Below are 18,511 nucleotides of genomic sequence, written 5' to 3'. Positions count from 1 at the left end.
CACGACGCATTAAGCTGTCAAAATTGGCATTTGACAATGATGTAGCAGGCGAAAAAGACGAATGAAAGAATAAAGCAGCTCGTCCAAAAATGGACTCTTTGAATGGAAACGGATGTGACGTCATTTTCCGGTGCCACCTCGAATGGAGCGAAATTTCAAAACGACTGTCATCACGAGCACCTGTAACACACAGGCTAGCCGCTAGCCGCTAGCAAATGTTTGACACCGGTGAGTTGTGCTACCGCGTTTAGTCCCGCGTTGAACCGACCCATGGCCTTCAATTTCCCCTCACCACTCGATGTTGTTTTATGAAACGATTATATAGTAAGCGGACGCCGCTCAACCAAGCTGGCTGACTCCTGTCAAACTACGCGTCGAAGGCTCCAAGCTGCAATGGCGAACCACTACTCCATTCTCCAACTAAAAAGATAAGTATTTTCACGTAAGGTAAGACCCATTTATATACCTTGGTCCATGCATGTGATGATTATGGCTATTGAGGGTTCTTTTGCATTTGAGCGTCGCCTTCGGGATTGAAAGAATTGCATTGAATGTTTTCTTTTCATTGTCATAATACTACAAGTATAATGAGATTTCAATTGATATTGATTCGTGTCTGATTGAAAGACATTGCCCGAGTCGTTTTAATGAATGTATTGGAAGTGCTGAAAGGGTTTCTCGAGACGAGTCTTACTTATTGTTGTAGTGTATTTGTGAAAATGCCTGCCTTGTTGTTGTTGCTATTATTACGTCCATATACTGCATATGGGCGTGATGTTTAAAAGTGGAACAATGATCACGTGGGGAATTAAAGAGGGGATAGATTTGACTTCTTTGCTTGTCAATGGCAGACAGTCGGATTTACAGCTGTTAAACTACATCTAACAAAATCCATGTACGTATACCTTCTTTTTTAACTCTGTACGTGATCAAATAAGGTTGACTTAAAATTCCAATTTTGAGGGGAAATTGTACAGACGAAGCGCTTTGACGGGGTCTTTTTGTTTATTTTTGTACCAAGCCCACAACTTTTGGATTGGACTTCTCTTGCCGTCAATGGCATCCAGACAGTTAAAAATAGACGCGAAACGACGCGTTAGGGCCTGCAGTACCGGAAAGAGTCCAGCAGACGGAGGAAAAGACCAAGCAACATTTTTCAAGAAACCCAGCAGAGCATTTGACACTAAATGTTGAAGTTAATACGTTTGGCAGCGCTCTCTGGTGGGAGAACACGATCGATCGGAGCCTTACCGTTTTTAAGCGGAGGACACCGGAGCAACTTGGGCTCTGGGCCTCCGTGGCTCGACCCACTTCCATTTTGGAGCGGACCCCCCAGCCTCTTTTGCACAAGCGCCAGCCATTCTTTTTTCATATAGGTATGTGCGTCATTTTAGATAAGATTAGCTTTTGATGTGCCTTAACATTTCAGGTCTGGCCCTTTAATTCATGTATATTTAACAAATAGAGTATTCATTTGAGCTTTCGATTTTCAAACCCTAAAGAGAAATAAACTTTTTAAAACTTTCTATTTGTGTACATGTTGTCGTTTTTCTCCTTATCCTCTTTGTGACCCATTGGTGAAATGCCTTCAAAAGGTCAATCTACAAAAGAAAAAGGTAACCTGGCATGCCTGTCTGTGACTTTATTTCATGGACTTGAACACTAAAGTTATTGTCAAACTGTGATAAATTATGAATGGACCCATTGTTGGCTGGGAGGGAACTGCGTGCCAAAGAAAAAAGGCCTGTATCACATGATTCACATATTCCTCAAATAGCAGCCAAGCGTGCTTGCTTTTTTGCCGGCGTATCGGGAAAAGGCCTGGCTTCGTACCGTTGCCTTCGCCACGTGCTGTACAAATAAGTTGTCGTAATACACGACCAACGTTTCCCAATATTTAGAAGAAGAAGAAAAAAGGCCCCTTATCGGTTGGCCGTGTGAGGTGCAAAATTAAAGCCGCTATTTGAGGAAATGCAAGTTGACCGAGGTCTAGTTGGAAAAAAAAAATGCTCCGGGATTTTGGCTTCCTGGCCCGGTTGTAGAAAATCCCATTCTTAAAAGGAGCTCTCGACCCGGGAACTCCAGCACCCCTATCCGACTCTCGGCCCCACTTTGTCTTTGGGAATGCGGCGGCATAGCGATTGTAACCGTCGTGCGTTTTTCAGGCTAAATGGCACCTTTGTTGCGGCGTTCCAACTCGGAAGACTTCTCACTCCGTCGCGACGTCTTTTCAGCCACTTGCTAACCCGTACGCCACTCTTCTCTGGGAACGCTCCGACTCCACCGGCGGCTTGAAGGTCCCACTGGACGGACGCATCTGGCAACCGCTGCCATTTATCCCTTCTTCCCGCTGCAACTTCAAGGATGGCAATTTTGGAAAAATGTCTACCCGGCCACGACGACGGGCACCCTCGGACCACTGCGAACCCCCCCCTTCCCAAGTGCGGACATCAAGAGTCGGGCACAGAGCTCCGCTGAGCCGGCCGCGGCGCCCTTGGGAACTGTTTGGCGTCCAGCGCGTCCTTGTACTGGATCTCGGGCAGGATCATCCTCAGGCAGGCCGTGGCCGTGGCGTTGTCCAGCCCCGGACGCAGCTCGTAGCCCAGGATCCTGCCGAAGCCGCTCTGGTAGGGCCTGATGGCCTTGTCCCGGATGCGCTGGGCCTCCACGGGCTTGCCGCCGTCCCTCAGGCAGACCCCGGCCAGGGCCCGGCGCCGAGCCCGCAGGAGAGCCACCTCCCGCTCCATGCGCGCCGCCCCGAAGCGCTCCACTTCCTGCCAGAAGGTGCGGTTGAAGGCCCGGTACAAGTGCCAGTCCAAGGCGTTCCACCGCCGCAGTTTCTCCCGCTGCTCCCGGGTCAGGGTCAGGTCGGGCGGCGCTCTGGGGCCCCGGGGCCCGCGGGCCGGCCCCCGAGGCCCCGTGCCCACGGCCACGGCCACGGCGAGGGCGGCGGAAGTGTCCGCCGCCTTGGGCTGCTGCCGCGCGTTGAGGCTAAAGGACACCACGGCGTCCAGGGGCCAGCACAGGGCGTGGCGCAGGAGGATCATGGACTGGTCGAAGAACTCGGACACCAGGACCAGCTGGAAGGCCCGGCGCACGGCCGCCTCGCCCTCTCGCGCCGTGGCCTCCGAGAAGTTGGCCTCGTGGTCCAGGCCGAAGTCGAACCACAGCAAGTTGCGGGCGTAGTGGTTGTTGCGGGCCCGCGGGTCGTAGTACTGGCCGGCGTTGTCGGCAAAGTCGCCCAGGCCTTTGGCCTTGCGGAAGGCCGGCGCCACTTCCTTGTAGTAGGCGAAGGACGACTCGGCCAGAGCCAGCGGGTCCCGGATGATGGAGAAGTAGAAGGTGTCGGCGGCGGGCATCACCTTCTCCACCTGGACAAAGAGACGGACAGACGGCGGCCTTTGTTTGTTCTCCTCCTTTTTTTTTTCCTCCCGTGCAAGTCTTGCCCGTGGAACCTCCTAATCCCCTCCCCAAAGACCACATTTTTGGGGGAAGCGGTCACCAGGACGTTTGCCCTTTGACTCACCTCGGCCTTCTGGAACCTCATGTGATTGGCCATGATGTGGAAGTCCACCACCCCGGGGCCCCGGTAGCCCTTGACCCGGTGGGCGTCGAAGGGCAGCGGGTAGCCCAGCTGGTAGCCCAGCGGCAGGGCGAAACGCAGGCCGCGCTCCTCCCCGAAACGATACAGCACGTTGAGCACGGTGCTGCTGGCCGTCTTGTGCGTCTTGAGGAACACGATGTGGTCGCGGGGCCGGCAGGGGCCCAGCGACGGGCCTCGCCCGTCACGGGAGGAGAAGACTGAGCGCGCGGCCTGCTGGTTGCTGCAAAAAAAGCATACCCGTCACAGGGTTTGTAAAGTTGTTTTGGTTTTTTTCCTGGCAACTTTATTGGCCATTTGGGTCCCGAGCCTAACGGCGCTCGGACTTGGTTCCCCTGAGAGAGTTTGAAAGGGCTGGCCGGCCGTTACCTCTTGAAGATGATGAGCAGCAGTTGTCCCGTGAAAATGACGGCCACGAAGAGGAGGAGCGCTTTCCCCGGCCGGCCGCACGCCAAGCCTCTCAACATCCTGCAACGGAAAGCCATTTGAGCACAAACTCCAGCGAGTCAAGTCCCGTCCATCCGTCCGTCCATCCGTCCGTCCATCCATCCATCCATTCATTCATCCTCCCACTTGGATTGAACCTCAATTGGCGTCAACAGCAAATGATGGCTTGAATACAAAAGAAGCAGAAAAGCCGCCAGACAGTTCCACGTTTGCTCCTGCGACCGCATTATGTGAAAACTGTTGATTTTTTTTTCTTTCTCTGCTTGGTCTTATTACCCACAGTGGCCAGCAGTGACTTCAAATATGTATTCTCGGCCAACCCCCCTCCCCACCTCTAAGAAGTGGGGCGTCGAAAGGCCTTATCGTGTGAAGGAGGGGGACGTAAAGAACCCCGCGTCACGCCACCTCGACGCCCCCCACCCCCTCGCGCATCGTCTCGAATGGCATTTTCTTACGTCCCCATTGCCCCCGCCCCCTCCCCTTGCTTTTTTCAATGCCCAAAATGGAAAGAATGTGGGAGCTGAAAGGCTACCTGGCTCTCCGTTTGAAAAGCATCGCTGTGTCTGTAGTGCGGCTGCGGCTGCGGCTGCGGCGGCGATGGCGAAGGCGACGGCGTTCGCATCCAGCCGCCGGGGGCTCGTAACATCCTCGCTGGCCGGAGAAGGCGAACCCGGAGACGGGTTCGGAGAGGGGAAGGGGAGGGGAGGGGAGGGGAGCGAGCCGCTCGACGATCACGCACGCACGCAAGACAAGAGACAAGCTGGCGGGCGCGCGAGACAAAAGACGGCGAGAGAGGGAGGGAGGGATTTCGACTTCCTGTCGTTTACAAAACAAAAGCTGGGCGAAGGAGGAAAAGCGCTTCCGCTCGCTTCCAAAGTAAAGGGCGCTCGTCGAGACAGAAAAAAAGCAGCCACGGCTTTCTTTCTGCTCAGTAGTAGCTGAGGCGAACAATGGAGCGATTTTACCCAATAGCGAGTGGAGCAAGCCAAAGTCTAACTGCCAAATTGGCCCAGGCCGCAATCCGTTGGAACTCGCTCTCTACCTGTTCCCAGAGGCAGCCCCTAGCGACCCCCGGACATTTTAGTACTAGCCGGGAATCAACCCCTGCCCCCATCCCATTTCACAGACGGATGCTGTTTCTGTTTGGGTGGCGTCCGTGGTGTTAACCTGCCTCCATTTAAGACTGGTGCAGGCAGGCAGGCTGGCAGGCAGGATTACTTCCACTGGACCGCATACCCTAAGCTGATAAGTGAGGAATTGGAGCGAGTTAGCTCGCGAGACGCATGCACGGACCCGTACGTATTAACTTGGCGCGCAAGGTTTTCCTTCTCGTCGCTCAAGGCGTTTGGACGTGTCGCCGCTCATCCTAAAAAGGCGCCCGCTTTGCCTGTTGACGAAGGCCTTTCCTCCAGCAGAAACACGTGGCCGAGTTGCAATCAGACGGACAGAGAAATACATTGGCCTAACCTCCCCAAAAAAGGAAATGACTTAAAAGTGTAAATAAGAGAGAGGCCCCCACCCCAAACATCTCTGTAACCAAGAGCAACGGGCCCCAAACGCCTGTCTGAGCCACGGGCTCCGCTCGCTCGCTCGCTCGCTCGCTCACCTGTCCTTGGCACAGCGAGACACACGCACACGCAGAAAGTTGATCCGGCCCCAAACAAGTCGTTTTAGTCCGTCTCGTCTTTATTCCTCCCTCATCCTCATCGTGCGCGAATGTCGACCGACCTGACACCAGGTCCCCCAGCCGTTCCCCAGCAGGTGCCCGGCAGGTGGCCGCCCAGCAGGTGGCCGCCCAGCAGGGCCCCCCTCCCCCTCCCCCAGTACCGTCCACTTAATCCGGCCTGTTGTGGACTAAATAAAACCTCTGCGGTGGCGGTGGACAAAGGCTCCTCCCTCCCATCCCTGTCGTCCTTTTCCCCCTCCTTGTCCAGCATCACTCCACTTGGTGCTTTCTTGATGGAGCCCCAACCCTAACCCTAACCCTAACCCGCACCCTTTCAAAAGAGTTGAACTCTTTCCCTGCCGTTGACGGCGATAAACGTCCAAACAGGTGGCTCTTTTCGTCCTGTTGCTCATTTTGTCCCCCGCTTTTCCTCATCGTGTCTTCTCTGATCTTTCCTACTTCGGGCCAAATCCGCAATTAATCTTTTCAAAGTTTTCATCCAATTGGATTCAGTTTCTCGCGAGTACTTTTTGCGTTGCAAGAGAAGAGGGTTATGGCGCCATCTAGTGGAAGAAGACAAAGTTGCACTTTATCTTTATTGTTGCCTGTTATTCACAAAACGTCCACACGGAATAGATTTTTTTCAAGCTCAAATACATCATTATCATCCATGGAAGAACGAAAAAATAGCACAACAACGTTAAAACACAGATGACTTGGACATTACAATAATAAGCATCCTCAGCTTGATGAAAATTGGCCAGCTTGGCTTCCTACGCCGGTCAAGTCAATCGCCGATGGGGCGTCGTTTTCCAGCGCCGGCCCGGCTTGGCCTCGCTCACTGTTGAGAAAGACGCCGGCCCACCATTAGCGCAGACGTCCCATTCCATCCTTTTCGAGCGGGAACGTTTGGGGGCGGGTGGGGGGGATTACTCGCCCCCTTCACGCGACCCTCCCCACGTTCCCGCTCGGAAGGACTTGGAACAACCATCCCGTCCCACCTCTTTTCCGGAACAGGTGCCGCAGAGGCAGCCGAACAGGCCGTTGACCATTTGGATGAGGCAGAGGACCAGTTGGATGCTGGCCGCCACCAACAAGGTGGAGAAGAGGCCCAGGTTGAATTCCACCACGCCCTTGGGAACTTGGCACCATTCCCACATGCTCTTGTCGGCCAGGTAGCTCCCGTTACTGCCGGGGTCGACGGGCGAGGGCGTTGAAAGGAGCACCCCGACCGCCCCGGAAAAAGATCCTCTTTGAATCGGCGTACCTGTTTGCGAAGGGGGTCCCCCACCGCGGAACGGGATGGTCTCGATTACTCCACAAGCACACGGGCCCGTTGGCCAGGCCCAGGGCGGCCGTGCTCAAGCTGTAGATGGCGCCCGCCACGCCCAAGGCGGCGAAGCCGATGGACAGGAACATCTGCGCGGAGTCAGACGACGGCGCGAGAAAAATGGCAAATTTGACCCGGTGGCCCCGGAGACGGCAGGTTGGCTCACCCCGCAGCGGTTGGCGCAGCACTTGCCGGAAGCGGTCAGGTGGATGTGTATGGCGGGAACCAGGGCCTGGAAGGGTCACAAGTTCAGAAGGTCGGCGGGCCGGGCCGGGCCGGGCCGGGCGGCGTCCCATCGGCAGCTCACCATGATCCCCCCTCCGATCAGGCCTCCCATGTATTTGACCTCCGGCGTGATCCGAGGGTCCCCCTCCTGATCCTGGGCGGCGTATTTGGTGTCCATGTCGGGAAAGAAGAGCACGATGTTGCAGATGATGGACAGCGGGGCCAGGATGTACAGAGGCACCGCCACCACTTTGGAGCACGCTCCCGTACACATGCTTGCGGATCGCGGTACGCGGCGCCGGCTAACGATACCCGAGAAATACACCCGATTTTTGCCGCTTTTGCTTTATAGTCCATCGGGAGAAAGGGAGTGGTGAAAGGCAGGCAGGGGCGGCGTATCTGATGGGGTGGGCGCTTTATGGTTTGGACTTTAGGGCGTGCAAATGCATGCCTAGCTATCTCCGCTCTTTCCACCTAGGCCATAAACTTAAGTTGTTAGGAAAATAATTTGCTCTATGTGAAAAGGGCTCCTTTTCTGACCGGGTGGAATTTAAATACGGCTTTGTTTACATTATAATACTGCTTTGTTTACATTATAATACTACTTTGTTTACCTTATAATGAAAATATTATGCAATTCCTCACACCATTGTTTGGGTGCCTTGTTCAACTTTTATGCTCAATTCGGCAATTCTCACACTGTTGTTTTTCTAGCCATCTAGGGTGTTATTGTACTGATTACATAAACATGTTTTTCGAGTGTCGCGATGAAATACAATGATTCAGTTCCTGCAATTCAGAATGCTTTGTGGACTGAGACGACGTCACAAGGCACCTCCTTGCAAGTGTAACCAGTTATGTTGAAAGATGTTTTTCCTTTTTTTAAAATTAAATATTACTAATAATGATTTAAAAGGTTTTAATCATTATTCTAACAGAAACCATTCCATTCGTTCCATTTTATTAGTCTAGAAGTAGGAATTAATGATTTGTACTATTTGGGTTTACCGTTTTCGAACTGCGTTACGACTTGTCTGTTTTTAAAAGTACACCAAAACGTAAGGCTTTTTCCCAATTTGGTATTACTAAAGAGTAACACAAAACCAAAACCAAAAATCCCACTCTACAGCCAGTGTGTTATCGATGCAACCAAATACTTTTGGACCCGACTGTTAATGAAATTGTTTTATGGCATGGCGCAATGCGCAGCGAGTGCCGAGATAAGTGGTCACGTTAGCATCTTATCAGGGAATTATGGCACCGTGGAGATGTTCGGGCGTGTCCAAAAGAATCTTGATGAGCAAGAGCTCTATCAACGGATATTTCTTGTGCCTGGCACCACCGGGCCTCGTTGTGACGCTCCCAAGACGACAGAACACAGCTCACCTGTGTAGTCGTAGATTCGAAGGAGGCCATTTGACTTGGTTTGGGGATGCTCAAATTCAATTCAATTGAAGCCCTTTATTGTCATCATACCAGCACAATCATGTGTACACGTGTCAGTATATTTCTATTGAATCAGCCGTGCTCTGTGTTTCAATTATTGTTGTAGATTTATTTTGCAATTCAGGTGCTTAGGACATTTTGGGGGAAACGGGGTCCTGGCACGGACGGACCGCTGCTTTCACATCTTTTCCTGACCCACCCAACTCCGGTCCCACACGGCAGAGGACCCGAAAGGGAGGCCCGTGGCCCGGTACGATGACGTCCGCCGTCTCCAACGCCTTCCGGCGGTGGATCTCCTGCAAGGCGGGCTGGAGGCTGGACGCACGCCACGCCTCGTCGTCGTCGAGGCTGTCGAAGAGGTCCCCGGCCACCAGGATGGTCCCCGCCGACGTCCCCGTCACCTGGACGCTCAGGTCCTGGCCGCTGTGGCCCGGGGTGGGCACCACGCGCACCTGAAACGGGACCGTCTTGAGGACAAGAGGAAACGCCCCAAACACCCCTCCCAGGAGGCAACGCCCCAAACACCACCCCAGAGGCAACTCGACGGGGCGACTCGCTCACGTGTTCGTCCACGACGTACGCCTCCCCCCGCCCCAGCCGATTGGGCAGGTACACGTCCGATCGGCTGACGTCGTGTCCCACGATGATGACGGCGGACGGGAACAGATTGAGGTTGCCCACGTGATCCGAGTGCCCGTGAGTCCCCACCACCACGTGGACGTCCCCGGGCTCCAGGCCTCTCCGGCGGAGGCTCTCGAGGAGCGAGTCGCGGCCCCAAGGTCCGCCGGTGTCCACCAGGATGTTGTTGCCGGCCCCCGCGACGAGCGTGACGGTTCCGTCGGCTCGAAAGGCGCCGCCGCCGTCGGGCTGCGGGCGGTAGTAGCCCACCTTCAGGACCGACACGGAGTACGGACTGCCGGGGAAGTCCAGTTCCGCGTCGGCCAAAGGGACCCTTTCGAACGAAGCCATCCCTCGGCCATTCGGGCGCGCCCGAATGACGTCGGCGGCAGCTGGGGCGCGCCCGGATGACGTCGGGCGGCGGCGGCTCGGCGCGCGCGAATGACGTCTCCAGTCGCTGTCCAGCCGAGAAAAGCAAAAGCGGTGGAGGGAAAACAAATATTGGACCGATAGTAGTTATTGAGGCAGCCAAAGACGCCATTTGAGATGACGACGCAGCACGCTGTCCCGATTGTTTGGTTCTGCGAGTCCAGTTTGCGGCGGCAGCGGCTTTGTCGCCGTCTGGCGTGCGAGAGGCGCCATTGCAAGTTGCAGCCGAACGCCAGCGAACGAATTCCCCTTCAGAACGAGGATGTCGCGCCGGACCTTTTGTTGAAGTCGGTCTGGACGCCGAGCACGGAGCACGCGTGTCTAAACTTGCTTCGCAGCCTCTCCATCTCCTCCTGGAGTTTTTCGGACTGGGGCTCCTCCATCCCAGATGCGGGGATCGAGCCCAGGAGAGCGTCGAGCGCTTTGACTTGCCGTTTCCTCCCCTTGGCCTCCGTTCTCCGCTCAAGGAGACTCTTCCAGGTGACGGCGAAGCCGTGGTAGAAGGCCATCTCGGTGGAGAGTCTGGCCCCGTGAGAAGCTCCGTGTCTGCGGCCGGTCAGGAGACCCCGAGAGGTCCCTGTCTCGAAACCATCCCGGTAGCCCTGCCCGCGGAAGCTTTCCTCCGCCATGACGATACAATCGAAGATATCGTCGTTGTCATGTTCCGAGGCCATCTTCGCCCCTAAGTTCGCTTTCCTCGGAGAGGAGCGGTCTGCGACGTCATCACCATGCGACGGCCCCGCGTCGAGCGCCACGGGAAAAACAAATGGAATTTGTCCACGTCGTGATGGGGACAGGCGTGGCCGATGGTCGGCCGTTCGCCACTTTTGCACGAAGCCGAGCTTGACGGGGTCTCCAAAGCGTTCTCTCGAGAGCGCCTTCAAATCGAACGAACGCGGAACCATAGCGGAGGAGGGACGGACGGACGGACTCTTTAGGGTGTAACACGCCACCTGAACGCTCCAACAATGGCGCAAGAAGTCATTTCGCCGAGCGCTTCCTCTTTTATGGACCCCGTTAAAGGCCCCCTGGTGACCTATCTCATCCCGGAATTGTGCTACGACGAGTTTTTCCTCAATTTCAATTTTCTCCACGGTGAGTGGATTTCGTCATTCGAATCGGCCGATGATCTTCCGTTGGCTTTCCGGCAGCCCGAAACGAGCCGATCTCGTAATCCATTTGTTTTTTTTCGTGCTCGTCCGGATCGACAGTCAAATTGGATGAGTCCTTCCTCAGTTGGAAACGACCTTGTGCTCTCCGCCTTTGTCTTTCAGTGCCATGTTTGAAGATTGCGCTCAGCAAAGGCCTGGGATTGGGCATCATCCTGGGATCCGTCATGGGTAAACCAAGCGCCAGCGGAAATGCACTCGCCTCGGCCACCCAAGCCGACACAAGCCACGGCCGCCCGCCCGCCTGCCCACCGGTCCGACGGCATCTCCCTGTGTGTCCCCAGTCAAGTTGCCTCAGATCCTGAAGATGATGAGCGCCCGCAGCGGCGAGGGCCTGAGCTTCCAGTCGGTGCTCCTGGAGCTGCTGGCCATCGGCGGGACGGTGGTCTACAGCGTGAGCAACCACTTCCCCTTCAGGTGGGCGCCCGTTCCAGCCGTCTCGCCCGGCGGCTTTGGCCGGATTGACGGGATTGGCGCCCCTCTCGCCGCAGCGCCTGGGGCGAGGGGCTCTTCCTCATGCTGCAGACGGCCGCCATCGGCTTCCTCATCCAGCACTACGGGGGGAAAAGCGGCAGAGGTGACGACCCCAACCCTTCGGTCTTACTATTACCCCTCGTCGTACTATTAACGGGAGATGTTTTGTCAAATCTTTGGCCATCGGCCTCCAGGTCTCCTTTTTCTGCTCCTGTATTTTGTCCTGCTGGGGCTGGCGCTCTCTCCGCTCACCCCCGTGTCCGTGGTGACCGCCTTGCAAGTCTCCAACATGCCCGCCGTCGTCGCGGGTCGGGTAAGCTGCTCCAATGAGCGCGGCGCCGTGACTGTTATTTGAATCTAACGGTCCCCCCCGCCTTTGCGCCACTGGCAAGTTATGCGTTTGTTATGAAAATGACCCCCAAACGTGTGCAGCTGGTTCAAGCGGCGACTAATTTCCGCAACGGACACACGGGCCAGCTGTCGGCCGTTACCGTCTTCCTGTTACTGGCCGGATCCCTGGCGCGCATCTTCACTTCGCTTCAGGTAGGGGCCGTGGGGCCGTAGCGCCCCCTCCCCGCCTCTTTGCCGCCGGCGCCTGTTTGAAAGGCAACGCTGTGCCGGCAGGAAACGGGCGACGGGCTGATGGCCGCCACGTACGCTGTCTCCTCGGCCTGCAACGCCATCCTGGCCCTGCAGGTGCTCTACTACTGGAACGCCTCGGCCGAGCGCAAGAAGAAGAAAAAGAGGAAGAAGAGGGAATAGCCTGGGCACTGTGTAAAGCGTTTGTGCTTTTTATGCCAATAAATTGCCAGCGTCCACCACGCCTTTGCCCCGTTCTCCTTTTTCCGCATGTGAGCCAAGATGAACTTTGGCCGCCGCCGCCGCCTCGTCGCGCTCCCCTTTCTTGTCCACGCGTGACTGATAAGCACGAGTGAACTTTGAATCTGATTGTTCCAAAAACAACAAAAACATTTTTTTGAAATGGCGGAATACAGCCTGCTGCAGAAAGAAAGCGCCTTCACGGATCCCTTCGCCGGGCAACTCTTGGAGTACTTTATCCCGCAACGGTGTTCCGAGGCCATTTTCCTACACCGTCACTTTCTGGACGGTGAGCGAGTACCGCGGCGCGAGCGACGGACCGGCAACGGGAACGTCTTTTTCCCAACAGGGCCGTGTCTGAGGACGGCGCTCAGCAAAGTGGCGGGGGGGCTCGTCATCCTGGGCTCCATGACGGGTACGCGCCGCCTCGCTCGTTCCGGTGCCGTTTGGGAAGCCGCTCCTGAACGCGAGGTCGCTTGCAGTCAAGTTGCCTCAGATCGCCAAGATCCTGGGCGCCCAGAACGCCGAGGGAGTGAGCTTCCTGTCCGTCCTGGGCGAGCTCGTGGCCGTCACGGGCTCTCTGGCTTACGGCTTTGCCAACGGCTTCCCCTTCAGGTGAGCCCTCGCCTTTGAAAGCCGACCGTCCGCCTTTAAAAGCCGCCCGCTCATCCGCCGCCGGCAGCGCGTGGGGCGAGGCCCTCTTCGTCACGCTCCAGACGGTCACCGTGGGCTTCCTGGTTCAGCACTACGGGGGTCGCACTCGGGCCGGGGTCTGCTTCCTGCTGCTCTACTTCGCGGCGCTAGCCCCGCTGCTATCTCCGCTGGCTCCCGCCTCGCTGCTGACCGCCATCCAGGCCTCCAACGTGCCCGCCGTCGTCGTCAGCAGGGTCGGTGAGCGCGAGAAAAACGCTAGGCCGGAAGCTAGGCCGGAAGCTCGGGCGGCCGGCGCGCCGCATTGCTTTTGTCGGCGCTCGTCGGCAGGTCGTCCAGGCGGCCGTCAACCTAGGCAACGGACACACGGGCCAGTTGTCGGCACTCACGGTGGCCGCGCTGTTCGCCGGGTCGCTGGTGCGAATCTTCACCTCGGTGCAGGTACCGTAGCACCATTCCGCGGCGGGTCAGCCTTCCTTTTGGCCGCCTTGCCTTTTTTTTTTTTTTTTTGAACAGGAAACAGGCGACGCCTTGCTGGTGTTCACCTACGTGGTGTCGGTGCTCTGCAACGGCCTGATCGCGGCCCAGGTGCTGTACTACTGGAAGTCCACCCAGAGGTTCCTGCGAGGTGCCGGCAAAAAGGAAACGCAGCAGGTAAACTCCGTGGCGCCCTCTAGCGGTGGGCCAAAAGCCGGGCCGTTTGAGGAATCGGGCAGGACAATATTGATGACCGCTTTGAAAACGGCGCACAATTGGAACTTGTTGAAATGGTCTCGACCCCGGCGCCTCCATGGCAACCACTTGTTGAAGCCTCGCTGCCTGTTGCTAGGTGAGGGGAGCCACTGGACCAGAAAATCCCTCCATTGAAACACCCTCGACCGGGGAGGGGGGGGGGGGGGGGGGGGGCGTAAAGAAGGGGGGGCGGGGTATTGGGCGTAGACCCCCGTGGGCTCCAGCCAAAACAACCGCGCGTTTTTAGGGCATTTGTCAAGCGGGTGAAAACAAAGTCAGTATTCATTTCAGACGGATAAAAGCTTCCAATTGCAATTATTTTTCAAGGGATTGAAATGCTGAAAGAGTTGTCATTCAACATCCAATAGTTTTTACTCATTTCAGCACATAACTCCCGCCCGCCCGCCTCGGCTTCTTCTGTAAATCTAGAACACCCCCCCCCGGAAAAGGCGCCCTTTTGCGGCCGTCCAAATTGTATTTTCTTCTTTTTAACATTTTGGACATTTGGCGGTGGAATTGCCGCCGACCCTCTCGGATGAAGCAGTCTATCGCCGTCAATGGCCCCCCATTTTTTGGCTTCCTTCAGCCTCGGGACGCCCACCCCCCCATTCTCCATCGGCCCCCCTCCCCTCACCGACCGATTAGCCGGCGCGAGGGTTGGGGCGCATTTCCATGAGAAAGGCGGCGGTCGGTGAAAGGGTTAAGCCCGCCAGGAGCGGGGAAAGCGGCCCTCATTTTCTGCACTCTTGGGGGGGAACAAAGCCGCCCGAGGGAGGAGCCCGGGGAGACTGGGGAGACTGGGGCTTTACTATACGCACCTGCGCGCTGAAAGGCGCCGGACAATGCGCCCCCGAAACGGCCAATTACGCGCCGGCCGTCCCGCGGCTTTGTGTGTTGGGGGAGAAAGTGAATTTTAAAGAGGACAAAGATAAGAAAGTAAAGCCCTAAATCACCCGCCCCCCCCTTTCCCCAAATTGGCCCGCATGTTCCCATGCAGCCCGGGCGATGGATGGATGACTCCGCCCACATCATCCTCCGCTCCCGTCAAATGCACCCAGCGCCCCCCCCCCCCTCTCTTCCCACTCAAAATACAGAGGAGCCCTTGGGGGCCCTTGGGGTCTTGGCAAAGTGGCCTTGGCATTCTTCTGGCCCGTGTGCAGAAATAGGCTCCCTTTTAGTTTTGAGATTTGCTCTTCTATTTTTAATAGTGAGTGTAAAGAGGTTTAAAACGTTGAAACATATTTAAGATAAACAACAGTAAGGACTTCAGAAAATAGTTTCAAAGTAAGGAAGAAAAGGTGACTAAACTACGTGTACTCTGTTTTTTTTTTTATCTTAACGAGAATACTGAACGTTTTGCCCTTTTTCATTCCAAAAGTGTTTTCCGGAATTGGGCCGATTTTTCCCAAGTCGACGTGGCGACACAAAAAGAGCGCAATTGTTGGCGCCGGGTGATTTGAGGCCGGACGTTTGGACGGTGCCGTGAAAGATGACAAATCCACTCTGCCGCCCGTTTGTGTTTTCCGCTCGTGACAGGATGTCATTTTGCCTTTTTATTCACAGTCTCGAAAGCCGGGCGCCTTTGTCGGAATCCAAACGCCATCCAGACTTTTAGCATAAGAGCCCGGTACATCGCGTACGTTATTGACAAGAGCGCTCGCTACCGGCGAAGCCAGTCTACAAAAGTCGACAATGTAAACATCGACGCGTGACCTTTCAGCGCCTGCACGTGGTTAGCGTTAGTACCGTACGCCTGGAGAAATCAAAGCAAGTGTAGGTCCGCGGCAGCCGCTGCGTACTCGTGATGGATGGATGCGCTGGTTAGTGGGTTAGCAGAGGAAAAAAAGAATCCCTTTTTAACCGGTAGGGGCCAAAAAAAAAAAACAAAAAAAAAGGTTCAGCTCTGTGTACTCCAAGTATAAACAGCTTTTATTTAACAGAAATGGGATTCCTCTAGCACTGTCATAAAGAGTTAAAGTATTTTATTGTTCTTTTTCTTAGGAAAAGGCCGATCCTGCCGTCGACTTGATCAAGGAAAACTGAGGCCACTTTTGGATTGGGCACCCAAAGAAGAGTCGAAAGCAAATGGAGCAAAATAACGGTGCAAAAAGACAAAAAACAAAACAAAAAAAGAACAAAAAAAGGGTGGCAGAGCAACAACCACTGTACGGCACGTCGGCGCACACAACGTATCTTCCGCTAGAGGGCAGCAGTCGCGATCCACCTGCCACCTGTTGGCATCGAGAAAGGTCAGCGGAGGAGGTGACGTTTTTCCAAGTTAGCTTTACACGTGCTCTGGACACCTACAAACTAGTGGAGAAAAGCGCCCTCCCTTCTTCGCCGTCTTCTTCTCCCGGAAAAGCAAAAGGGAAACTACAAGAGAAGGCCGGCCGGTCCTCCCGCCCGCCCCCATCGTCTCTAGATGTGCGTCAGGGGGACGGTGCCGGCGAGGTAGTGCTGCTGGACGCCGCCATAGCCCCTGGCCACGGCCGTCGGGTCGCCTCCGCCACCGCCGCCGCCTCCTCCTCCTCCTCCTCCCCCTCCGCCGGCATCGCCTCCGCCACCTCCTGGGATGTACATGCTGATCATGTCGCGCAGGTCCCCCTGCAGAGGGCCTCGGTGATGGACCGGCGTCGGCGGCGAGTGAGACATGGATTCGGCCTTCACCACGGACATGGGCTGCTGCGGGCCGCCGCCACCGCCGTACGTCACGGGGCTGCCGACACGGGAACAATCACGCGTCAGTCGGTCGGCCTTGAGAATTTGGACACGTTTAGCATGGCTTGTTTTGTTTGGCAAAATAAAATGTTTGGCAAAATAAAATGTTTGGCAAAACGTCCGCCCCCGTGAACGTGAGAGCCAAAGACGTCATCTTTTCAAATGGCCACTGGGGGATGTTTGGGCGTCAGTCACCGTCAATGGCACTGACAGATGTCGTTTTAGTCATTCCAATGTTGCCCCTTTTATTATATGTTATTTTGATTTGGAAGTGTATCTTTTGTCTCATGGTGTTCAGAACTTAGCTGTTTTTTTTCTATCATCATTTTGTTGAGACTGACATTGTTTTTTTCTTAACTAGGTACATATTTGGCTCTAATTGGTTGGATTTTCATGTGCGTCTCTGCGCCGGTTCAGTTATTGCCGGCCAAAATTTCAGACCTCATTCCTTGGCTATCGCGGACGATGACGACGGCGGACGGACCTCCAAATCCATCGGAAATGGAGAGGGCGGGGGTCTCCCCGCGGTGGGACGCCCCACCGTGGGATGCCCGTCGCCGTCCGTCGCCGTCCGTCGCCGTCCGTCGGCGGTAGCCAACGACCTCGCATGTCCCTCACCTGTAGGAGTTGTTGCCGTTCATGTAGTTCTGCGCCGCCGCCATGGCCGGAGGGTACTGCAGGGCCGCCGACAGGTCGTAGCGGTGAAGCTGCTGCGTGTAGCCCAGCGTGTGCGCGTGCGCGTGGGCGTCGCCCTGCATGCCGGCGTAGCCCCCGGCGGCCGCGACGGCGGCAGCGGCTGCAGCCGGTCCCCAGCCGTAGCTCTCCATCCTGGGACTGGCGTTGGGACCCTGTGCCGCGGCGGCCGCGGCGGCTGCGGCGGCGGCCACCTGGAGCAGGTTGCCCGCGGCGGCGCTGGAGCCGAGGGGGTACTTGGCCCCCACCGCCACGGCCCCGGCCTGCATCGCGTCCTTCTTGAGCACCGGCTTGCTCTTGCGCCGAGGCTTGTACTTGTAGTCCGGGTACTCCTTCATGTGCACGGCGCGCAGGCGCTTGGCCTCGTCGATGAAGGGTCGCTTCTCGCCGTCGCTCAGCAGCTTCCACTCGGCCCCCAGACGCTTGCTGATCTCCGAGTTGTGCATCTTGGGGTTCTCTTGGGCCATCTTGCGCCGCTGGCCGCGCGACCACACCATGAAGGCGTTCATGGGGCGCTTCACCTTATCCATGGGGTCGGCCGCCACGCCCGGGGCGCACTTGGAGCCCGGCGCTCCCGGGGACATGCCCTGGGCCGCGTGGTGATGCACCGGCTGGCCCCCCAAGCCGACCCCCAGGCCGACGCCGACGGGCTTCAGCTCGTGTTCCATCATGCTGTACATGTCGCAGTCGGAGAGTGGACGCGTCACGCGTTCGCTTCCACCTGGTGTTCCCCTGGAACTTTGCGCGGGAGCACCGGGTCTGCTCGGTCGGACGTGCGATATCTCCACGAACGAAGGACCGAAGGAACGAACGAACGAACGAACGCACGCTCGCACGCACGACTGTTGTTCGATCCCGCTCGACCTGTTTAGCTTTTTGCTCAGGCAAGACCAAGTCGAAAACGAGTCTAGTCGGCTTGCTCGGCCGGCCGCAACTTGTTATTCTGAACCACTTGTTGTCGGAGCGAGCGCTCCCTCCGGGTTCGACTACCCCCGCGCCCACCGCCCTTCCTCCGGCCGGCCCGCAGCCGACCAATCAGGAGTGAGCGCTCCTATTAGCATCTCAATGACTTGTTTTAAGGACCGCGATCCAGCGAGCGAGCCAATATCTTAATAAGGGGAGAGAGTTAGGAAGAGGCAAACTTTTGCAAAGTCAGCCTAGCGTAAAGGAAATCAAGGCAATGAAAGCTCGAAAGTTGTCGCCTTGCTTGAGGGCCACCTTAAAAAATTACAACAAATAAAAAAAACAAGTATTTGGTGGAGGGCGAGGGAGAGGGCCCCTGGTTTTCACTGACCACGTCGTCGGTCACCAAAGTATAACGCTATTTCGACGGACGAGCTTCTCGGCTGCCCGGACGCTCGGTTTTGACTGCGACCATCGCTAATCAACCAATGAATGGTGTCAATCAATTGAGTTGGGAAATAACTAGCGGACGCGCGTGCACGTGGGATTCCGATGCGGCCGAGACTCATTTGAAAATGGCACCCGAGGGG

At 56.2% G+C, this 18,511-nt stretch overlaps 7 protein-coding genes and 1 long non-coding RNA gene across 11 annotated transcripts; 3 read left to right on the top strand and 5 right to left on the bottom strand.

Annotated features, from left to right (window-relative positions):
* Positions 1 to 129: 129 nt before the first annotated feature.
* Positions 130 to 1,567, top strand: LOC144065390 (uncharacterized). Its single transcript, XR_013297170.1, has 3 exons — positions 130 to 228; positions 326 to 447; positions 1,022 to 1,567. It is a non-coding gene; the product is annotated as an uncharacterized LOC144065390 (long non-coding RNA).
* Positions 1,568 to 1,627: 60 nt separating this feature from the next.
* On the bottom strand, positions 1,628 to 5,870 carry gal3st4 (galactose-3-O-sulfotransferase 4). Of its 2 annotated transcripts, none has more exons than XM_077588148.1 (4): positions 5,655 to 5,870; positions 3,971 to 4,069; positions 3,527 to 3,824; positions 1,628 to 3,371 (listed from the first exon to the last, which is right to left on the bottom strand). In XM_077588148.1, exons 2-4 carry the CDS (start codon positions 4,066 to 4,068, stop codon positions 2,451 to 2,453), a joined length of 1,317 nt encoding a protein of 438 aa, XP_077444274.1. In that variant the 5' UTR covers position 4,069; positions 5,655 to 5,870; the 3' UTR covers positions 1,628 to 2,450. The 2 variants fall into 2 exon arrangements, with proteins under 2 accessions (XP_077444274.1, XP_077444273.1); XM_077588147.1 differs by lacking the exon at positions 5,655 to 5,870 and adding an exon at positions 4,581 to 5,638.
* A 443-nt stretch (positions 5,871 to 6,313) lies between these two features.
* Positions 6,314 to 7,571, bottom strand: tm4sf21b (transmembrane 4 L six family member 21b). The gene is made up of 5 exons (XM_077588947.1): positions 7,352 to 7,571; positions 7,211 to 7,276; positions 6,982 to 7,133; positions 6,716 to 6,902; positions 6,314 to 6,555 (listed from the first exon to the last, which is right to left on the bottom strand). The coding sequence occupies exons 1-5, from the start codon at positions 7,541 to 7,543 to the stop codon at positions 6,553 to 6,555; spliced, it is 600 nt and encodes a 199-aa protein (XP_077445073.1). The 5' UTR covers positions 7,544 to 7,571; the 3' UTR covers positions 6,314 to 6,552.
* A 1,232-nt stretch (positions 7,572 to 8,803) lies between these two features.
* mblac1 (metallo-beta-lactamase domain containing 1) lies at positions 8,804 to 9,697 on the bottom strand. Its single transcript, XM_077589408.1, has 2 exons — positions 9,277 to 9,697; positions 8,804 to 9,167 (listed from the first exon to the last, which is right to left on the bottom strand). The coding sequence occupies exons 1-2, from the start codon at positions 9,682 to 9,684 to the stop codon at positions 8,844 to 8,846; spliced, it is 732 nt and encodes a 243-aa protein (XP_077445534.1). The 5' UTR covers positions 9,685 to 9,697; the 3' UTR covers positions 8,804 to 8,843.
* Positions 9,394 to 12,226, top strand: LOC144066067 (mannose-P-dolichol utilization defect 1 protein-like). Its single transcript, XM_077589406.1, has 7 exons — positions 9,394 to 10,857; positions 11,037 to 11,102; positions 11,216 to 11,348; positions 11,423 to 11,508; positions 11,600 to 11,718; positions 11,838 to 11,948; positions 12,030 to 12,226. Exons 1-7 carry the CDS (start codon positions 10,731 to 10,733, stop codon positions 12,165 to 12,167), a joined length of 780 nt encoding a protein of 259 aa, XP_077445532.1. The 5' UTR covers positions 9,394 to 10,730; the 3' UTR covers positions 12,168 to 12,226.
* lto1 (LTO1 maturation factor of ABCE1) lies at positions 10,007 to 12,372 on the bottom strand. Its single transcript, XM_077589409.1, has one exon. It carries the CDS (start codon positions 10,665 to 10,667, stop codon positions 10,014 to 10,016), a length of 654 nt encoding a protein of 217 aa, XP_077445535.1. The 5' UTR covers positions 10,668 to 12,372; the 3' UTR covers positions 10,007 to 10,013.
* LOC144066066 (mannose-P-dolichol utilization defect 1 protein-like) lies at positions 12,373 to 16,465 on the top strand. Of its 3 annotated transcripts, none has more exons than XM_077589405.1 (7): positions 12,373 to 12,513; positions 12,574 to 12,639; positions 12,707 to 12,839; positions 12,907 to 13,111; positions 13,206 to 13,316; positions 13,392 to 13,529; positions 15,609 to 16,465. In XM_077589405.1, exons 1-7 carry the CDS (start codon positions 12,387 to 12,389, stop codon positions 15,648 to 15,650), a joined length of 822 nt encoding a protein of 273 aa, XP_077445531.1. In that variant the 5' UTR covers positions 12,373 to 12,386; the 3' UTR covers positions 15,651 to 16,465. The 3 variants fall into 3 exon arrangements, with proteins under 3 accessions (XP_077445531.1, XP_077445530.1, XP_077445529.1); XM_077589404.1 differs by having other exon boundaries at positions 12,907 to 13,115; XM_077589403.1 differs by having other exon boundaries at positions 12,907 to 13,316.
* sox19b (SRY-box transcription factor 19b) lies at positions 15,514 to 17,953 on the bottom strand. The gene is made up of 2 exons (XM_077589402.1): positions 16,944 to 17,953; positions 15,514 to 16,323 (listed from the first exon to the last, which is right to left on the bottom strand). The coding sequence occupies exons 1-2, from the start codon at positions 17,696 to 17,698 to the stop codon at positions 16,026 to 16,028; spliced, it is 1,053 nt and encodes a 350-aa protein (XP_077445528.1). The 5' UTR covers positions 17,699 to 17,953; the 3' UTR covers positions 15,514 to 16,025.
* Between the last annotated feature and the right edge of the window lie 558 nt (positions 17,954 to 18,511).

Source organism: Stigmatopora argus, chromosome 20 (genome assembly GCF_051989625.1).
Source record: "Stigmatopora argus isolate UIUO_Sarg chromosome 20, RoL_Sarg_1.0, whole genome shotgun sequence".
Classification (NCBI taxonomy): Eukaryota; Metazoa; Chordata; class Actinopteri; order Syngnathiformes; family Syngnathidae; genus Stigmatopora; species Stigmatopora argus.
This window is presented reverse-complemented; position numbering and strand designations above follow the sequence as displayed.